The following is a 21,631-nucleotide window of genomic DNA, read 5'->3' on the forward strand; positions in this document are numbered from 1 at the left end:
TCATTCCTGCCCCCGGCTCTGCAACCAATGGCGAAGCCCGATGTTAACCCGGCGATCCAAGATGGCGGCGCCCATGGTTTCCTAAGTCCAGCGGCAGGTTTCCGGCCGGGAGTGGTACTGTGGGCATGTTGCGCGCCGCCCTCCGAGAAGTGAGTGGAGGTGGCCTGGGCCTTACCCTGCCCGGGCCGGGTCTCGCGCGCCGCCCCATGCCCCCTGGAGGAAGGGCAGGGAGCAGGAGCGGGATGGGGCGGGGCGGGGCGGGGCGGGGCGATGCTGGGGGGAGCCAGTGTTGCCCGGTCTACGACAATTATTGTATTTGTAACAGTAATTTCACCCCTTGTGCGATCAAGAGTAGTACAAGCGTTTAAAATGTCACATAATTTTTGAGGCAGCTCAGTGATGCAGCAGATGCAAAATCCGAGTTGCTGTCAGGGAATCTGACCTGACTTTGGGGCTTGCTGTCATGGCGGTCTTATGCTTGCTTGCCTCAAAATAAAGAAACGCTTCAGCTTTGATGACCCAGTTCTCACTCAGTCACTCACTGGCATCTTACAGTGAGCAATACAAAGTAAATAAGAACAAGACTTATTTGGATACTTACTTGCATATTTTTTTAGTGTACGATTGCTTTTCATCAAATATGATTTTTGAGCTCCCAATGTGATCGTTTCATATTTAAGACCTGGCAACGCTGGGGGGAGCTTGGAGACTCCAGAAGCTGCAGAGGTAGCGGGCACGGTGCCAGAGGCAGGTTGCCAGCTGGCCAGCCCTGCCTTGGACAGACACTCTTGCCGGGGAAGGTTTGGAGCAGGGGGCTCAGTCTTCTTGGTCATGCCGCCCAGTCTGGAAATTTGGCAGTAGGGAAGTGGCAATTAATGCTGCCACCCAGTACCAGATTTTTAGAGCTGCAAGAGCCCCGCAGGCTGGGTGACATGGCTCCACGGGCTCGATCTGGCCCACAGGGAGGGGGATGAGCACCCCTGGTTTAGAGCACGGGGGCTCTACTTTGTGGCCCCTGACACTGGCCCAGACCCACGTGCTGGATCCAGCTGCAGAGGAACTCACTGCTTCACTCCTGCCCTGAATCTGGCTGCAAAACGACAGGATCTGGTGTGTTGGGCCATGTTGTCTGGCCTGCAGGGCTCCCCACAGGCCTGGAATTGTGGCAGTGGGGCAGCGGTGACAACATGAATTGTCACGGCTTTAGGATTCCACCAAATTTCTGGACCCTTGGGGAGCCCCCCAGACTGGAGTGTACGGCCTCCTGGGCTGGATCCAGCCTGCAAGGTGAAGGTTGAACACCACCAGTTTAGATCCTTGAGCAGGGGGGGGCTGGATTAAACGGACCTCTTGAAGTCCTTTCCAGACCTATTTTCCTATGGTTTTATAATAAATGCATACAGGACAGGTTGCCACATTAGATCTGTGTTCAGAATAGGGGTGCATCAACAGAGAGTCTGGGGGCCGATACTGATAGCGAATTTTTTAAAGGAGGCATATTGGCCGATACCGATCCAATTTCCAATACATAGCCCTGCAGCTTGAAGAGCAGTGTCCACCTTGTGGTGGAAGGGGAGGGGCAGGTCAAGGCCCTTGCAGTGAGGGAAGGAGTGGGGCAGGGGCTGGGTGCAGGAAGGAGTACTGCGTCCAGTTTTGGGCTCCACAATTCAAAAAGGATGTGGAGAAGCTTGAGAGAGTCCAGAGAAGAGCCACGCGCATGATCAGAGGTCAGGGAAGCAGACCCTACGATGACAGGCTGAGAGCCCTGGGGCTCTTTAGCCTGGAAAAGTGCAGGCTCAGGGGTGATCTGATGGCCACCTACAAGTTTATCAGGGGTGACCACCAGTATCTAGGGGAACGTTTGTTCACCAGAGCGCCCCAAGGGATGACGAGGACGAATGGTCACAAACTACTACAAGATCGTTTCAGGCTGGACATAAGGAAGAATTTCTTTACTGTTCGAGCCCCCAAGGTCTGGAACAGCCTGCCACCGGAGGTTGTTCAAGCGCCTTCATTGAACACCTTCAAGATGAAACTGGATGCTTATCTTGCTGGGATCCTATGACCCCAGCTGACGTCCTGCCCTTTGGGCGGGGGGCTGGACTCGATGATCTTCCGAGGTCCCTTCCAGCCCTAATGTCTATGAAATCTATGAAGGAGCCACAGCTCATCCAGGGGGTATGGAGTGAGAGGCGGCTTCCACGGCTGCGTGCACCTCAAGAAGGCACGGGGGGAGAGCATGTGCCCCCTGGATATGTGCGGAGAGGGGTGGGAGGGAGGGCTGCAGCTCTGGGTTAGGACTGGGGCTACCGCGAGTTCTTCCCAGCGTGGGGGAGGAGGGGAATGTTCGGCCAGGGCTGTGCTCAGGGTGGGCGGAGACGGCACTGGGAGGGTGGCTATGGGGGAGGGCTGCAGCCACCCCAAATTTCACCATAGCTCCCTGCCCAGTGCCACCACTGCCCACTCCAAGTGCAGCCCCCATGCACCAGGAAATGCCCAGTGCAGCCCCGGTCCCAGCCAGGGGCACATCCCCCCTCCCCTATGCCCACCTGGGGTGCACACAGCAGGAGGAGCGCACCCCCCGCACTCCTCTGGACAAGGCACAGCTTGGTCCCCACCCTGGCTGAGCAGCACCTGCCCTGGCCCCTGCCTCACTGGGGGGGGGGGTGTTGATCTGCCCCTCCACAGCAGACTTACCAGCTTCACTCAGCTCTCCAAGCTGCCAGGCTGTGCTCCTTGCTGTCTGCATGCTGCACTGCAGCTGCGCGCACACACGCACAGGCATTTACTGGTCAAATTATCGGCCACATCAGGCTGACTTCCGATGCAATAATTTTCTTTATATCGGTGCCTATCTGATATTGGACCGAAGTGTTGGTGTATCTTTAGTTCAGAAGTTGTTCAGGCATTGACCAAAATGGTAGTGTAGCGGGCTGAAGATGAAACCATTTGAAAAACTTATGCAAAAGTTTGCAGAGTGCTTGAAGAGCCAAGGCTGTTGTTCCATCACGTATATGCTACACACCACAGCTGTATTTATCCTCAAGTAGAAGGTAGAGAGAATTAGTTTTGGAAACTGCAATGAAACTGCAGATCTAACTGGTTTTTGTGACTAGGTTCTTAACACTTGAAAATGAAAAATGTCCTTTCAGGTGTCGACAGCACTAAAGGAGGGCCAAGTGAGTCCAACAGAACTTTGTCAACGATGTCTGTCTCTTATCAAAGCCACCAAATGTCTTAATGCGTACATCACTGTAACAGAAGATACTGCATTAAGGCAGGCTGAAGAATCTGAGAAGAGATATAGGAGAGGTAAATTAGCTTGCCTATATTTGTTATACCTCCTCAAAAGTTTTTGTTTGACTGTAGTGGGTATAGTACTTTCTGTCAGATTTAGCAGCTTGCATAAAAAAGGAAAGCTACTGTTTGTTTGACTTGGTTGTATTAAACAGCAACAGGACCTATTCAAGCTAAATGCTCTGTGGATACCACTGGTTGCACAACGAGCATATTTATTCACTGGTGTGCTCATTGTGGTGCCCCAGAACAAAAACTACTCAAAATCATTTAGCTTCCTTCGTGTAGAGGCTGCACATAAAGGTCAGCTCTGTTTGCTAAGCTGTACTGCAGCTTAATGTCCACCCATTCTTCAGCAGCTTGGTTCACATTGGCAGCAGCAGTTATTAGAGCTAGTGGGGCATAATAACCTTTATTTTGTAGCCCCATCAACATGGGAAGACAAAACAACTCCCAGCCTAATTTAGTTTTAAATGTAAAAAAAAATCATACGAGAGGTGATTTTTATGAAGCTGTGGTCTCCTGTTGTTGATGGAGTTCTCCCAACACTTTGAGGTACATTTCCTGTATGTCCCTGCTTGGAGAACAGGGAAAAAAGAGAATTAATTCTGATGTGGTTTTTCTTTTTTGTAGCTGACAGTTTCTGTTATTCAACCCCTTTGGCAAACCGCTGTAGAGGAGATGTAACTGGAATACATTTGTCTCCTTTAAGAGTCTTCCTTGGATGATTAATTGTCACGTCTCCTTGGACAGATTCTTCTTCTTGCTATGGTTTTCTAGAGCCCACTTGCTGGACACATCAGGCAGGCAGTCTCAACTCCTTTCCTGGGTGGGAATGGCATGGATTTCAGATTGATGCAAGCATTATATGGTCACGCAGTGTGGGGCAGGCACCTTTTTGGGATAGCTAACCTATTTTGGAACCAGCTGTCTTAGTAGCAGGGCCGATGACACTTTACAGAACCTAAGGAGTTTGAGGACAAATCTGGCTTGGGCAACAAAACCCTTAAGAACAGAGTTGAGACTTTGTGAAAGTATAACTTTAAAAGCATTCATATGATGATCGAAAGAATTCCTTAATAAAAACAAAACAGAAGTGGAAAATAAAAAGGGATGACTAAACCCTTCTTAATATTTAGATTTAAGTTATGGTGCTGTTATACCTCTTGTTATTACAGGTCAGTCACTGGGGGATTTAGATGGAATTCCTGTTGCAGTAAAAGACAACTTTAGCACAACTGGCATTGAAACAACATGCGCATCAAACATGCTAAAAGGTAAAGTAGAGGCAAAACCAGTTCTGGTTCTAAAGCTCTGGTCCTTTTCTCTAAAACTTCTATGAAGCACAGTGTAGTTGAAACCTAGTCATTTAAAAAAACTCTTGACATAGTTTCAGACACCGCAGTTAGTCATCCTTGCCTTTTCTGGGTTTACAGACAGTTTTCACTTTTTATATAGTGTTGCTCCTGAAATTGTAACTGTTTGACAAATAAGGTCATCCAGTACTAACTCTAGCCAACAGACTGTAATTTTAACAATAGGTTACATTTTGTTCCAAGTTATGTTCAGGTTGCCAGTATTCTTCACTCTTCGCTTTTGTTTGTTGATTTGTACTACATAGCAGAACTCAAATACAGTTTCTAGTTTGTTCTTCCAGAATTTTTGATCCTGGTCCTTGAACTAAATAGTTGTCTTTTAAATTGATGTCGTCTTAGTTTTGAATTCTGCTCTCTGCATTCCTGATTTTGATTGTTAATCTTCATGTATAAACATGACAATTCCCATAGCTTTGTGTTATGTTTGCCTAGAAAAAGCACAATTAAAAATAGAATTTAAAAAAAAATATCACTTTCATTCTGTTGCATTGAGAAGCCAACACAAATGGAAAATTCATTAATTAGCACTGCGGAAAGAATGAAGCTGAGTATAGAAAAAAATCTTGACAGAAGCACAAGTGAAACTTAAAAATATTTTGAGGGTGGTTAGGGAAGAAATTCTACTATTTTATTTTAGTTTTCTAACAATAGAAGAAAAAAACGAATTTTATAGGAGTGTCAAGTTATTTCAGATGCCTTTCCTTTGGCATGCCTCCCAGGCAGCTTTGATTGATGGAAGACAGCACGTCTGAGAAGCTCAAGGTTTAGAATGCTCCGTGCTGACTTCATTCTCAGAAAAAATCTCAGTCAGTGTTGATTAGCGATACTCCATTAGTTAACTAGTGGCAACCACCATGTTAAATTCTGTTGTAATAGGTCTGGTTCTCATCACAGCATGACCAAATGTAGTTTGAATTTAGCTGCACAAATCGATCAGTCTTGGGGGGCGGGAAAGAAAGATGCTAGGAAATAAGTCAGCATTCTGTCTAATACTCATTCCCTGTTTGTGATCAATCAGAATTTATTGATGATAAATGTCACTATTTTGAGGGTTCCTGGCATTGTGTAGTGACAGTTGCCATGCAAAGATAATGGCTACTTAGAACTGTTTGAAGGTCTAGTTACTGAAATTTATCCAGATGTCACCAGACAGTCTCTTAACTGATCTAATTGTTTTTCAGGTTATATTCCTCCTTACAATGCTACTGTAGTTCAAAAATTATTGGATCAGGGTGCTGTGCTTATAGGAAAAACAAACCTAGATGAATTTGCTATGGGGTGAGTTATATTTAACATTATTAATGAATAACTGCATGTTATTGTGTAGCTACACAGTGTCTACTCTGACACCTCCCTCATCCTTAATTAATAATTTATGCATATTGAGAAAATAAGGAAAGCAAATATTTACCAAGGGTGGTTATAGCTACACAATGGCTATTTCTGTGAACTTCACTGGATATTTATTTCATTATGGTGTGTATCCAGCTGTTTTTAAGAAAGGAGTGAGCTAGCCATTGTATCACCTGTAAATAATAGGATGCTAATGAGATGGTTGATTAAGTAGTATTCACTCTCTTTGAAAAAAAAATTGCTTTTTCTGGTAACCGAGCAAACTCCGACCTGCAACTGAAACATTAGTTATCTCTTAGGGTTAAGGAGCGATTAGGGTTAAGGAGTGATTGTATTCACTGTATTTTTCTTCAGTGTATAGTCCATTGATGCTTTACAGTTGTCTGTGTTTAAACTATCCTAATCTCTTACATCAGATCTGGGAGCACTGATGGGATATTTGGACCAGTTAGAAACCCATGGAGTTATTCAAAACAGTACAGGGAAAAATGTGGGCAGAACTCCCATCTTGAGAATGAAGACTCCAGTTGGCTGATAACAGGAGGAAGCTCAGGAGGTAGCGCTGCTGCTGTATCATCTTTCACATGCTTTGCGTAAGAAGCTCTTTAGACCTGATTTTAATTAACTGCACCATACTCATGTAGTACTTTTCCTCCAAGTTTAATTCTAGACGCTTCCAATAATCTAGTTCATATTTTATACCCAAGAGCAGATATTGTTTATGTTTGAAACTGGACAATTATTAGCACTTCTATTCGGTAATTAGTTTCAGTACCTCTGTGGTGTTCAGGATATATGGCATAACACAAAAGGAAAGTGATTTTGTATGGATAAATGTGAGATATTTCCTTCTAAATCTTAGTCAGCATAGTGGTATGAACATTTTGGATTGCCTGAAATAAATTTATGGAAGAGGGAAATTAACTGTTATCATCCATACCTGCTCTTTTAAAAAGTATCCTACAATCAGTGCTATATCAGCTAGCTGCATCGGCACAAAAAAACTCCTGCCATATAAAAGCTCTCATCTCTAGGAGTGTAAAATTCTTTTCTCCCAGAGTTAATTTATGTGGCAGGACCACCTATAATTCAGGCAAATTTATAGAATTTCGGGACTAATAACTTTCAGATCTCAGATTTACTGAAATGGTTTGAACTATATAGACACTTAAAAGTTACCTTTCAGAAAAATGCATTCAAAAAGAGTTTCTTTAAAAACCCAATTCCAGTTGGTTATGACTTCAAAAAGTGTTTTAACAGTGTTCTTAACTGCATAGATTAATGAGCTGTTATTTGCAAGAAATAAAAATGTGTGAATAATTTTAAACTCACATTTCTGTTAGTATCAGTACAGGTGGAAGATATAAAGAACATTTTTTGCAGGGCTTTTAGAAATGATAGATCATCTATATAATAAACACTCCAGCTATATTTTTCAATCAGAAGACATTTGAGCTTACTGGATCCCTTTTGAATATAAGTCATCCGGTTTTCTGATTCTAAGTCGAAGAAAAAATAAGATATCAAATGAAGATATATCTATGGAGAATATGAGGGTTTGTTTTTTTTTAGTAGTTTACTCCAAAACCAATTTCTTTTAGGCAGTATCATGCCATATAACGTGAAAAATTAGAGTTGGCGTACAAATCCAGTTTGTAAAAAAAAAAAAAAAGATAAATTCATTGGAAAAAATGGACTGAAAAATTTGAACTAGTAAAACAATTTTTCAAAAACAGGAAGGAACTTTTTCATCTGAAATTGACCTTTTTACAAATTTTTTTTGGAAAAATCCAATCAAGACAGATTTCAATTAAAATGATACTTTTCTTCCTTTTTAAGTTTCTTAAAACAATAAAAGATTTCATTGGAATAAACTTTTATTTTTACAAAACGTTGCTTTTTAACAACAGCATTTTTTGTTTTAAAGTTCAGCTATGACTTTTCTCCTGAATGTACAAAAAATGTGGTATTATTGCAGGTATGAGTTTAACTAATGGAAAGTTAAGCCCTTGTGCCATTGTAGTCTTGGAAAACAAAAAATATTGCCATAATCTTTGATAGGTATTGGACCTTATTGTATTAAAGGGAAAGTGCTTATAAATATTTTGCTATAAACTAAAAGCTCCTGGTTCAAGCTAAAGAATGGAAAGGTAGGGCAGAATAAATGGGGCTTGAATGCATAAAAAGGATGTGCTTTAAATATTTTCTCTTTGAGTATGGACAAATATGCATTTGAAGTGCTCTAAACCTGGCATGCTTCTGTTTCAGCACCATGCAAATGTGCAGGCCACCCTACTTCTTCTCCCCCATTCCCAGAGAGCTTCAAAATGGCCAGGAAGGCACATAGTGGGACTGCTTTTTAGCCAAGGGCCTGGTGAACAGGGAACTGTACATACATCTTAGCTTCTGGTTTCCAGAGGGTCCCAAGGACAGTTGAACGCTCAGCAGAGTATTTGTTGACTATCTACCCTCCCCTTCCACTGTGGAATACCAGAAGACTGCTGGAATGTAGGGACGTTTCAGAAAGTGCTACAAAGGGAAGCCCTTCAAAGACCTTCCTCTTTTTTTTTTGTTCAAGGATCATTTTTTTGAAAGCGCTCTTTGAAAGCATGTGCACATCTATACCTTTGCTGTTTGGAGCACTTCAAACACCATGTCTGTACATGACCTTCATGTAGAAAAATCACATCTAGAGGTTTGTGACTTTAACAACTGATACACTTTGGATGTGTTCTACAGTAGTCAATTCTGTTAATAATTCTGTTTACATCATAGGGCTTTGGGATCAGATACAGGAGGATCCACCAGAAACCCAGCTGCTCACTGCGGAGTAGTAGGTTTAAAACCAACCTATGGATTGGTGTCTCGTCATGGTCTCATTCCTCTAGTGAACTCCATGGACGTACCAGGGATTTTAACCAGATGTGTGGATGATGCTGCAACTGTGTTGGGTATTACTAGTGTACATGTCTTATGCAATTTGTCTCAAAAACCTGTGAATTCAAGTAGTCCCTATTGTATTTTCTTTCCTGTACCTTTTGAAACCCATTTCACATTTCAGGTGTGCTTGCTGGGCATGATCCTAAAGACTCTACCACAGTGCAAGACCCCTTTAATCCATTTAAATTACCCAGTGTCATAGATGTCGGCAAGCTCTGCATAGGAATACCAAAGGTAATATTTTAACTGTTTTCACGTTTTGAAGGAGCAAGGGTGGGGATTCATACCAGAGTAAAACCTTTATATCCTGTTTGCTTAATCTACAGGCTTAAATCTGCTGTATATTCAGCCTCTGGGAGTAAAAGGATTTTTATCTTCTTGCTTAGTGTCAGCTTCTTCAGGTGGCTAAGCTGGGGCATTGATACTTTCTGAAAAGTTCTGTCCAGTTGTTAGAGGGGCATTGTCTAGAAATGACAAAAGAAGATTGGGAGCCTGAACTCCTTAGTTTTACCACTGACTTTTTTACTGCAGGCAAGTCACTCTTCTTTTGGTACCTTTGGTGTAAAACTTCTTGTCACAGAGGAACGATGAGACATTGTGGAAAACTCTGGAATACTTGACTGGAAAGTGCTATAATAAGGCAAAATAGTAAAGAAATTTTTCAGTGCAGAGGAAAGCAAAGCAAGGGGAAGAGTGATGTATATGGTCCTATTATGGATACAAAGAGAAACTTGCCCTATTTATTAAAATTGATGATAAGCTACATGGTTTCAAGTCCACAGAGTTGAATAACTTTGTGGTTAAAAGAGTTATCACCAGGTAGGCTAAGAATTGAGTTTTGGTATCTTTTTAATTAATCATTTAATAGCAGAAAAGTGTGTGAATGTGTGTTACTTTGACTGAGCTTTGTAGGGGATGGCTGTTTGACTAAGACTCTTCCCCTTCCCCTTGTTTTCAAGCATTGTGCTAGAACAAGTGAGCCAGTTTTGATAAACCAACATGCCACAGATCAGGTTGTTGTCCAGTCTACATGAAATAGGCATCTAGTTTACTTCAAGTTATCATGTTAACATTTGGATTTTAGTAATCTAAAATGGTGGTAGTGACAAGAAGTGTTTTTAATATATATCCTAATAGTACAAACCTTTGTGTGATGTTAGAGATTTTTCTTAAGGAGGAAAAACTGTACTGTGGAGTTGAACTTACAGTTAGAACAACAATGGGTGTCCACAAAATGGATAATTCAGCTAAGTAACTTAGGCTATTGATATCCAAACAATTCACTGTGCTCTAAAAGAGGGAGAGGCTTTACTGGATGTCCTTTACCTCAGTTACTGCCGTTATGCATGCTCTTCCCCTGTAGTTAAGTGGAAGCTAAACCATGGTAGCCTAGCCCTCAGTAAAAGAGGAGTAAGTTATCATGGGTCAGTTTACTTCTACCTCAGGGTAAGACTGTGTACATGGGCAATTAGAACAGCTGATTCAGAGAGTGACCCCACACCATTTCATTAAATTGTACACCCAAATCTTTAGGACAACTAGGCTGGTTATCTTAGACTGCTTTTTAAGAACATACATGAAGCTGAATCTTATCACCAATACTTAACACGGTCTCAACACCAATATTTATTAGACTGCTCTTTTTGACTTGGGGCCCTGGCACATGTTATGTTTGGGTTATGATTAAGGTGTTAATCACACGATACAGTAATCCAGCCAAGAGTTAAGGCCAATTTATAGTGTGATAATGTAGAAAATATGCCACAAAGATATTCCACATATACTGTGTAACGTCTTCATGGCTCATTTGCATTATGCTTCAGGTTGAACACATAGCATGTCAAGGCTGACCCAAGACAGCTCCCAGTGCTCAGCAGAGCATTCAGTTCTGGTATGGAGAAGCCCCAGAGTCCAGAACACAGCTGTCCTTTACCTGCTTGGGGGCAGCAGCAGGTGTCCCTGCTGCATCCCCAGAGCCAGAAGGGGGGGTAGGGTGGGGGGCACCATGAGCCTGGAATTGGGAAGTATCTCCTCGATGTCAGGCTCCTTGTATATCCGACTTCTTAAAAGCAGTCAGGCACCTGGGGTTCCCAGCTGCACACCCACTTTTTTAAGTTCCCAAGGCACTTGTGGAAGCATTAGCTGGGAGCTCACTGCTTCATAGCTGCAGGTACTGCTTCAGGTTTCATAGATGTCAGCAAACTCTGTGTAGGAATACCAAAGGTAATATTTTAAATGTTCTCACCTGTGAGGCATGGGCAGCTGAAGAGCCAGGATCTTATACCCTGCACCATAAGCCACAGCCATGCTTTTTAAAACTCCATAGGTGTTCGGACCCAGACAGTAGGGAGAGGCTACCCAGTCTCTAGTTCCTACCACCCAGGCAGATTTAAGGAGCACCCATAAGTCTGGCTAGGCTGCCAGTGTGTCGGGGATCAGAGGCTCCTGGTGGAGTTTAAAGTCCCCAGAGGGGAAGCCCTTCAGCTCCCCGCACCCCCAAGTCTCTGATTCCCCTGTGCCCCAGCAGGGTGCTGGGTTTTGACAATCAGCTAATTCCACTAATTGGTGGAAACTGAGGTCACCTGATTGTCAGCCCTGCCCAGACAGCCCCAGTTTAGAATTGGACTTGGGGCTGTCCCAGCCAGCACCAACAATCAATTTATTGTCAGCTCGCTACACTGGAGACTAGAACTGGCCCTAGTGCTGTCAGAAGCCTAGATGATAATCAGCTGATTGTCAGCCCTGGTCCCAGAGTGTACTGGAGCTGGTTTGAGTCTCTGATGGGGTTCTTGGGGATAGAGCCAACAATCAGCTGATTATCAGCTTTGCTGGACTTGCTGTGGGCAGTCCTTTCAGTTTGCCAGTGCAGGGGGAGCCCAGGCTTATGATCCTTCTTCACTGGCAAGCAGTAATGGTGAGATGGGATCTAATCCCTGATCCCAGCAATCATGCCTTCTGCTGTGCATAGGTGGTATGGCAGGAGGTATTATTGAGATGGGAGATCAGATCCCATCTTGCCATTACATGAACATGTGCCAGGGGCCCTAGGCATAACACTTGCCAAAATGCATTTTGAATGTTTTCTGTTCATGTAACGTTACCTGTAATGTTCCTGGTATCATGGATTAAAATTGAAATTGAACTGTTCATGAATGCAAGGCAGTGCACCATGGTCCCTGTCAAAAGACAGATAAGTAGGCAGCTACTCATCCGGTAATTCAAGACCTGCAGCAAGAATCACCTGGGGGTAATTGTCATCTCTGTCCATACAAGCAATTAGGACAAGTGATCATAATGGTCTTAAAATATATGAATCATGTATGTATTTGATAGCCAACACATCGCAGAGACGGTTGTCTATAATAAATATTTTAAAAGATCATTTAAAAGTATTTGCATCAAATAGTATATTCCATAATGCTGCTTGCATAAAAACCACTGAAAGTAAACCCATGTAAAACTATCCCAAAATATATTTATGCATAGAATTAATCTCCTGACTTTTGTTCTCCTCCAAGGAATACCACATACCTGGGTTGTCTAGTGAAACTCTGAAAGTCTGGTCGAAAGCTGCTGACCTCTTTGAGAATGCAGGTGCTAGAGTAATTGAAGTGAGTCTACCGCACACTTGTTATTCTATTGTCTGCTATCATGTGCTGTGCGCAGCAGAAGTTGCATCAAATATGGCCAGATTTGATGGACTGGAATATGGTAAGTCCTCCTTCCTCTAAAAACATGACTCCATACCAATTGGTATGAGAGTAAGAAAGTTTTAAGTGGCCTGGAAATTGTTAACAACTGTGTGTGTAATATGTGGTTAAATGTTTGGAGATGCGCGTGATCCAAAGGCACTGTAAAGTAAAAACCCTATCTTAGATGAAAGCTGGAATGAATCAGTGGAAACTGAGGTCACCTGCACTGTGACTGGATAACCCAAAAGCTGTGAAGCCCTTATTGGATATCTGCTTCTAACAGAAAAGTGTATTTTTTTTCTGTTTCAGAAATTGAATTTTTAAAGGTACAATGTGTTCAGTATGTACCTAAACCAGTGCTTCCCAAACTTTTCCTCAGCATAGCCCCATTTCCTCAGTATGGCCCCTTACTCCCAACTTGCAGCCCCCCACCTTCCCCAGGTGCCCCAGGGCCTGCAGCCCCCATGTCCCCCACCTCAGCAGCACCTGAGCCCCAGCTGCTGCCCATACGAAGCAGCAGCTGCTGAGGCCAGAGCGCAGAGCGTGGCTCCCCAACTCTGTCCCCTCCCCCACGGGTGGCATGGCCTGAGCAGAAGCTGTGGGGGGCGGGGGGAGAGGATCCAGGCTGCCTGCTGCAGGCTTGGGTTTTCCTGCTCTGCTGCCCGTCCCCCAGGCCTCTGCAGCCCAGCGGATGGGACCTGGGGTGAGAGAGAGCACCATACCACAACCCCATCTGCGACCCACAGTTTGGAAACCACTGACCTAAACATTCTGCCTTTTATTTGGTGAGATGCTATACATTATACTCTTTTGCATGGGCTTTATCTTACTGATTTGAATGGTTTAGCTGTGTCAGATATGGGGTCTTAAAAGAACATCTCCTGTAGCTAATATAGCTATGCTACCAAAACACTTGGCATAGACACAGCAGAAGGTTTCTGCCATTTAGAGGAGCTGGTATAACTTTCCTTGGTGGAAACATTCCTTCTACTGGCATAGCGGGGTCTATACCAAGTGGCTCAGCCACTGTACTTAAAGTGGCAGCAGTCCCATAGTATAGTTATAGTTGAAATCTGTGCAGATGATGTCATCTATGGAAGTTTTCAGCTTACTGATACACGAAGGCTTCCCATATAGCTAGTGGCTCACTCGGCTTAGTCATTGCTGACTGGAAGGAACACGCTGCCCTCAATTAAATTAACCTCTTTGTTGTATTCATGGATTTAATTAAAGCAAGGTTGTCCAATTTATTTGGGTCTGTGGACCAGATAGCTCACTTTTGCCAGCAGGGCAGCAGCTTGTTACTGAATCCACTTCCCATATTCTCCCTCTCCCCCCTCTTGTTTCCCATGCCACCAGTTAGTTACCTGCAGTAACCAAAAAGTCCAAAATCATTGGCAAGCAAGAGGGCTTAGCAGCAGGATTCACCCTGGTTTACAGAGCAGTCAGTGCAGCAGCTTCAGCAATTGCACTAATGAACCCTATGGGCTGCAGTCTAACCCCTTAGGACACCATTTAGGCAGCCGTGAATTACAGCGTCTTTACCATGCCTGTTGTCACCAGTGCCCCGTAGACTGCCACTCTCTAACACTCAAGTTACTGTTTCTGTAAATGTGTACTGAAAAAAACCTATGCTAGTAAATATGAACAAAGTAGTTTCCTGAATTAGCATCTTTGTTTATAACTCGTTTATGGTATTATGGGCATGTGTGATACATTTGAACAGAATATTTATTTTACTCTGTTCTGAAGCTGGTCATTCACTAAAGGAAGACATAGTCTACAGTGCCTTAAAATGAGTTAAGATTTTCAAGAGATCTGGTGCTCTATCTTTAAGTTTCTACCTAATGGTGATCTGGTTTGCAGGGAATAGAAAAGTTACATTAATTGCCTCAAATGTTTCACTTGCACAAAACAATTGCAAGACATACTGTGCTTTTATGGTATTCACAGTCTAATACCTATCTGGATTTTGTTTTATACTTAAATGATATGTGTGTACTCTAAACCACTATGGGATAATATAGCTATCACCAACTTATAAATACATGCAAATAAAATTTTGAACTAGATTCAGATCCTCTCTGCACACCTGTTCAATAGTTTCAGAAGAGTGTAATTGGCCAAACTCATAAGAAAGTCCCATGAGAAAGTACATCTCCACTAAAATAATTGGAATTGCACTGCTTATGCCAGTATAGTCTTTGGTTCTCCATTTTTTGGGGTGTGCTTTAAGTTCTGGAAAGTTTAGACTCTGATCCCAAGTCTGTTGAAGTCTTTGTTGAAGTCCTCCTGTTAACTTCAGTTAGCTTAGAATCAAACCTTTTGGATGAATAAGTCAGTTTTTAGTTGGAGAAGATTGCTGTCTCACTTTTACTTGTGGAGTAGCGCACTGTTCAACTCCAGTGTTAATCTTTGCTCAAAATGAACTGGAGGATGATCTGTCAGTGTTACAAAAATACTTTAAGTCAAGTCAAGGACAGGAAAAAAGAGAGGCAACTTTCTCCACGTCAAACTGAAGAGCAGGAGCAAGAGTTAGATCCATTCCATGACACAAGCATGACATGCCACGCAAGGCACAAAACCATTCCAAGTCAGAAGCAGCAGTCATGTTTAAACCTGACATTTAGCTCTGTTTCTCAGAACATGACTACAGTACTTCTGGTTTAGGAGCTAGTGTACAGAGGGCTAGGCTGAGGATCTGTGAACCATGCACCATCCTGTAAACATATCCTGTATAGTAGGTGCCACCTGGTTTTAAAAGTGGAAGTCCAGTGCTGAAGTTTGGTTAATATGTTTTAGCTTTTAATATACTTTAATAGCTTTTAATAAATATAAAAGCTTTGGGTTTGGTTCCGTGAAAAATTAATTGCATGTTACTTCAACTCTGCCTTACTGTCACTATTGTTTAACAGTTTTCATGGCTACTAGGGTTTATTTTCAAATCACTGGTGGTTTATTTTTAGGACACCGTTCCAATATGGACAAGTCAACAGAAAGCATGTATGCTGCAACACGACGAGAAGGGTTTAATGATGTTGTAAGGGGAAGAATTCTATCAGGAAACTACTTTTTGCTGAAGCAGTAAGTTCAGCACATGTTAAAGCTCAAATCTTCAAAGTTAATATATTTGTTTACGGCAGGGCTAGGGACTGAAGTTTCACATAAACTGGTTTTAAGTGATCAGAAACTAGTTTAAACCTGTAACAGAACAGAAGCTTAGTGTACATAAACCAGTTTCAAAATGGCCAAAACTGGTTTAAGACAAATCTGGTTGAATGTAGTATTAGACTCAACTAATTTATGGAACTCCTGTCCCAGACCCCTTCCTGGTTTTAGTTAAATCAGAGTCCCTTAGCATCCCAGCATGCTCTGCAGCCTTGGCCTGGGCTGTGCTGCCTGCTCCAGAGAGTAGGGCTCTGCTCCTTGGCCGGACCAAGTTCAGGGGCATAGCCAGCTGCTGACCCAGCATGGCTCCCTAAGGCGAAGGGAGCAGGGAGTGGGTTTATTTCCCCTGAAGGATCCCATCTGCCTGGTGGGGGCATAGCAGCCCCTGTCGGGCATCCCTCCTGCCCCCAGCTGCTCAAGCAGTGGGGGGGTGAGGCCAGCCCTGGCAGTAGCCTGAAGTGACCCCCCCTCCCCCCCGTTTGCTTCTGGCTGCTACTGGGGCTGGCCATGCCCTCCACCACTTGAATGGCAAGCAGAGCAAAATGCCTGATAGGGGCCATTGCGCCCCTGTCTGGCAGACCCTGGCTGCGGTCTGTACCGGTGGCACATGGGGGGGGGGGGCGGAATTAAACCACCCTCCATCTCCCCATTCACTTCAGGCTGCTGCTGAGGCTGGCCACACCCTGCACCGCTCAAGCGGTGGGGGGGAAGGGGGTGAAAAATGCCTAGCAGGAGCTACTTCTCTCTTCCCCCTCCAGGCATACCTTGACTGGGGACCGTGCAGGCCATCATGGGGGTTTAAACTCCTCCCCAATCATACCCGGCTTGCTGGGGCCTGGCCATGCCCCCTCCTCAGCTCAGCTTCCCTTGAGCTGAGGGCTTGCTCTTGTGCCCCTGGGCTTCTGGCTTGAGCCACTGCAGGCATGTCGCTGCATTTCCAGAATCAAAAGTGAATGTTTGTTCACTTGCTTGTTGGTTCAATCTACACAAGTTAGACTAACCTGTAAAGCTTGAATTGATTCAGGCTTGGGCCTTTGAATATCTGTACTCAGCCCAGATGACAAAACTACTTGTGTGGGGCAGACTTTTCTATGTTACTAAGGCAATAGTTTTTGTATTGCTTTAGCTGTTAACAGTTATTAATAGGTAGAAATGATGTTTTCCTTTGCTCTTAGCTGGAAACCTTTTTTAATTTAGCAAGGTCGAACAACTTTGTGATTTCTTTCATCTGACATTATTGGCAACCTTCAGTTAAATTATGCAAAAATCTAGTCAGTGGTATGCCATCGACATCCAAATGGAACCTAAGTATACAATTAAATGTAATGTGGCCTTCAGAACAAAGCCAATTTAATTTAGCTAAAGCCCTTGATGCATAGAAATGGTTTGGTCTGTGTCATTGGCACCTCCCACAGAAATCTTTAAGAAATGGTACTCAGTTTATATACATCTCTTGCCTTTCCCTTTTATCCTTCCAAATGTAAAGAGGAAAGAATTGTTCTGTGTGATCAAATGAACTCACTTATTTTGTGAAGTCATGTATTTTCCAAATATGGCTTTGAAAAACTGCTGTGAAAATTCAGCGGGGATAGTTTTAATTCTTGCTTTTAATTTCTATCTTTATTTACAACTATTTTGGAAAATTTTCTTGGTAAGACTCCTACCCTCTCTGCTTCCTCCTGTTGGATACCAAGCAGGATAATTTAGCTGTGTACTCAGTCTTAAAATAAATGTTCCAGAAGAATATTGCTGCTGACTGAATCTCTTAGACCTGCTAAAAACTGTGTCTTTAAGACAGATGTTATCAATCAGTATTTGAAGCCAGCTCCCAAGAAATATCTGTCAGTATATTTGCTTTGTGTGCCCAGCTCAGTCCTCCTGATTAAGTCTGTCTGGACCATCTTTCGTTATTTTAGACTGAATGCTTAACAACCTGTATAGATCACTTTGGGTAAAGGAAAACAGGACTGACTTCCACTAAAACTAAACAGGGGGCAGTCTTGCCACTGTGTTACAAGCTACAGTAAATGACTTATTAAGAATAGAGTCCATGGTTAAAAACACATTCTTGTAAGAAATTGTAGGAGTCAGATGTTTATTCTTTGATATATTCAAGTTATAAAATATTTTCAGGTATATGTGAAACCTAGTTAAAAAAAAATACTAGCCAGTAACTGCATGAAGCTGATGTCTTTCTATAGTTTTATAACTTCTGAAAATGTTTAGTATTGTCATGAACTGCTTTTTCCATGTTGTGCTAGGATAATTTCACAAATAACTGTGAAAAAGATAGCTATCTTCTACAATATAACTCATCACCCTAGATATAGACTGTACTAGATCTTGTAGTCTACCATCATTTTTGTGGATTAAGTTCTAGTTTCTATCAGTATTTTTATAAAGCTTTGAAAAATTACAAAGCATCCAAATAATTTTCATTACAACTCCAAAAAACCAGTTCTTTAGATTGATCATGTGACAGTTGTGGGTCTTGCATAATCTGGACCGTTTTAGATGCGGACACGCTGGCACTGCGATATCTATCCATTTATAATATGTTTGTTTTGTTTTTTAGTACCTATGGGTGTTTGGTTTTGATTTTTTGGATGTTCAGTGCTTTTGCAACCAAGATCCTAAATATTAGCTGCCTAACACCCTAAATTGAGGGCAGCGCTGCATGTGGAGTAGCAGGAATCATATAGTTATCTGGGGGGGGGTTCTGGCTCAAAAGTTTACAGAAGTAGACAACGAATCTATAGACTGCTTCAACTTAAAGTAGTATTTACATATAAAAATGACCAAGGAATGTTTGGGTAAGGAGTTTGTGTTTAACTTCTCTATGAAATGTTAAAAAAAAAAAAAAAAAGACCAAATCCATAGAACACACAAACATATGAATAGCTTTAAGCATGCGAGTAGCTCCATTGTGGTAATGGGACTATTCATATGCTTGATGGAAATGCTGGATTGAATCGTAAATGGTGATTATCCTGAACTGTACTTCTGTTTTAGCAGTCTAGTTTTTTTCAGTCATCACTGTTCCATCATGCAGTAACATTTGGTGGATACTTAGGGGTCAAGCAAAGGGAGCGTTTAACATGAGTAGGTTATAAAAAGCCGATTTGGTGCTAGTCTCCCATCTTGCACTGGGTTTCTCTTTGCCTCTCCCCTAAGCCTTCTCCAGCTGTTTCCCCATTTCTTCCTCCTTCCCTCGCACAACTGTCCCTTCTCCATCTGTTCCATGGCTTTTTTTAACAATATGCTATACTGTTATTGGTGAAACACTAGCATGTCATTTTGATGAGTGATTATGTGCTCTATTGAAAATTCAGTCCTGCAGCTCAGGAAAATGTTGAGCTTGTTTTTTCCATAGCAACTGAGGAATTAGGTTCTGTGTCTTCACAAATTGGATCTCTAACAAGTGATAATATTTGTTTCTAGGAATTATGAGAAATATTTTATCAAGGCCCAAAAAGTGAGGCGTCTCATTGCCAATGACTTTGTGAACGTCTTCAGTAGTGGTGTTGATGTTTTGCTCACTCCCACCACTCTGAGAGATGCAGTTCCTTATGTGGAGTTCATCAAAGAAGACAATAGAACCCGCAGTGCACAGGATGATATTTTTACGCAGGCTGCAAACATGTCAGGTGAGTAGATGAACTACTTAAGTAGATTGCTGGGAAAAAATGTTTAGAGCCTGTTACCTCCTGCCAGTTGCCTTTTCCCCCACTGCCTTTGCACAGGAAGCTCCAGCTTAATCAACTTGTCATCTTAAGTTGTGAGCTTATATTGACTTAGATCAGGGGTTTTCAACTGGGGGTACTTGGGATGGCCTTGGGGGTACTCAGCAGCAAGCACCGCCATGTCACCAGCACGCTTGCCAATCAGCTGCAGGAGAACCCCACCCCACCCTAGTCACCGGTGGGCTCCTGCCTTCTCTACCAACAGCTGGGGGTATACTGACCCAAAAAGGCTGAAAACTCCTGACTTAGATGAATCAACAGTTCTTATCCTATTACTGTAAAATATACAAGCTTCTAAAATGCGTATAAACTTGGTTAATTGATGCAAGTGTTTTTATTCTAGTTGTCGTTGTTGTTCTCTCTGCCACCCACCTTCCCCAAGTTCTGCTTTGGTTCTTTTTTGAAGTTTCTTTTTCTAATAAGTCCTAATATATGGTTTGTTTTATAGCTAATCTTGCAGGCGTGATGTTTAATAATTTTGTCTTTTCTCAGGGCTGCCAGCTGCAAGCATTCCTACCGCACTTTCAGAGAAAGGCTTGCCAATTGGGCTTCAGTTTGTTGGACGAGCGTTCCAGGAGCTGCAGCTTCTCACTGTAGCCAAATGGTTTGAAAAACAAGCAAAATTCCCTATCCTTCAACTACAGGAAATGCTAGATCATGCTGATGCTCTCTCCCATCAAAAAATCAGCCTTTCTTCATAATTTAGGGTAACGAATATGAAAAGGATCTTTCAGTTGGTTTTGTTTTGTATAAATGATAATCTAGATTCTGAAAATATGCATTAGTGCAAAATGGATTCATGAAAGCTGTTAGTATGTAATTAAATTGAAGTGAACCCCAAATTAAATTATGTTTATAAGAGCAGTGTGTGTACTGTTTAAGAAGAATATATTAACACTGTAACAATAGTGGTATGTCTTGACCTTGTTTCCTTCATCTCCCAAGGAAGTGTTGAAGTGTTTGTTCCAGTAAGAAACAAAACATAAGCTGTTGCCTCAATATTGCGTGCTTGCCAAGGGCCCTGGTTTCCTACTTTATCCCTGGTCCCGTGGCTTGAAACCAAGCTTCCAGGGAATGACTTTCACAGAGGGGTCATGGCTGAAGGATAGGAGGCTATGCTCACAAATTAGTACAGGCCCAGTTTCAGATTGGGGAAAAGAATTGAAGATGGAATGATAAAGAAGCATGCATGGAAAAACAATAAAACTCCCTGATCTGTTGAAAGAAGGCCCTTAAACCCATGCAGCGTGTACCCCCTGTGAAGAGATCCCAGAGGTTTCTGTGGTGGTTACAAAACCCTTTTCACAACAGGAACTCAGTCCAAATAATTCTATGGAAAAGCAGCCCTTGAATTCATGAACACCTGTGTTTCCTCTTGCATTCTATTAGCATAGGTGAGGTGTCAAAAATAAGCATTAATGGATCAGTTCATTCTTTTCTTTACCCTAGGCCTTCCAGAAGAAGGGTCCTATCTCCTATTTGATGGCTATCTAATGTCTGAGAAACAATAAGTAAAAAGTTGGGCAGTACCAAGCCATGAAGTTAGAATGGAAGGTTTAATAAACAGCAATAGCTGCAATATTTAACATGCCTACTTTCTACTTTTATAAAATAGAAACAGTTGAGTTCAGACTATTACTCATTTTTGGAGTCTCTATTTTCTTCTTGCATTGGCAAAATAGAGAAAAGAAATGAAAAGTCATTTCACTTCAAACTTTTCTTGTTTCAGCTTCAAACACAATTTACAACTAATGTAGATTCATAGATTATGAAGCCAGATGAGACTATTTGTGATCCTCTAGCCTAGGGGTCAGTAGCCTTTTGACAGTGCAGGCCTAAGCTTGCAACCCAGACAGTCCTACAACCACAAGTCTCTACCCCCTGCCCCTCTTCCATTTCCTGCCCCCACCTGCACCACCACCTGCTGCATTCACCCTCACTGCAGATACCCATTCCCTCTGCAGTAAGAGAAGTGCAGACATGGTACAGCAGCAAGCTCCGCAGCAAAGGGGACTGCTGCAGAGATGGGCAGCAGAACACAACTGCGCCACTAATTCCCCTG

At 42.6% G+C, this 21,631-nt stretch overlaps 1 protein-coding gene across 1 annotated transcript; it reads left to right on the forward strand.

The window, feature by feature from the left end:
* The first annotated feature begins 47 nt into the window (after positions 1-47).
* On the forward strand, positions 48-20,430 carry QRSL1 (glutaminyl-tRNA amidotransferase subunit QRSL1). Its single transcript, XM_014605854.3, has 11 exons — positions 48-149; positions 3,153-3,312; positions 4,476-4,574; positions 5,855-5,951; positions 6,443-6,619; positions 8,802-8,977; positions 9,088-9,200; positions 12,485-12,677; positions 15,625-15,742; positions 19,268-19,473; positions 20,062-20,430. Exons 1-11 carry the CDS (start codon positions 126-128, stop codon positions 20,268-20,270), a joined length of 1,572 nt encoding a protein of 523 aa, XP_014461340.1. The 5' UTR covers positions 48-125; the 3' UTR covers positions 20,271-20,430.
* The last annotated feature ends 1,201 nt before the right edge of the window (positions 20,431-21,631 follow it).

The sequence above is a fragment of the Alligator mississippiensis genome, chromosome 1 (genome assembly GCF_030867095.1).
Source record: "Alligator mississippiensis isolate rAllMis1 chromosome 1, rAllMis1, whole genome shotgun sequence".
Lineage (NCBI taxonomy): Eukaryota > Metazoa > Chordata > Crocodylia > Alligatoridae > Alligator > Alligator mississippiensis.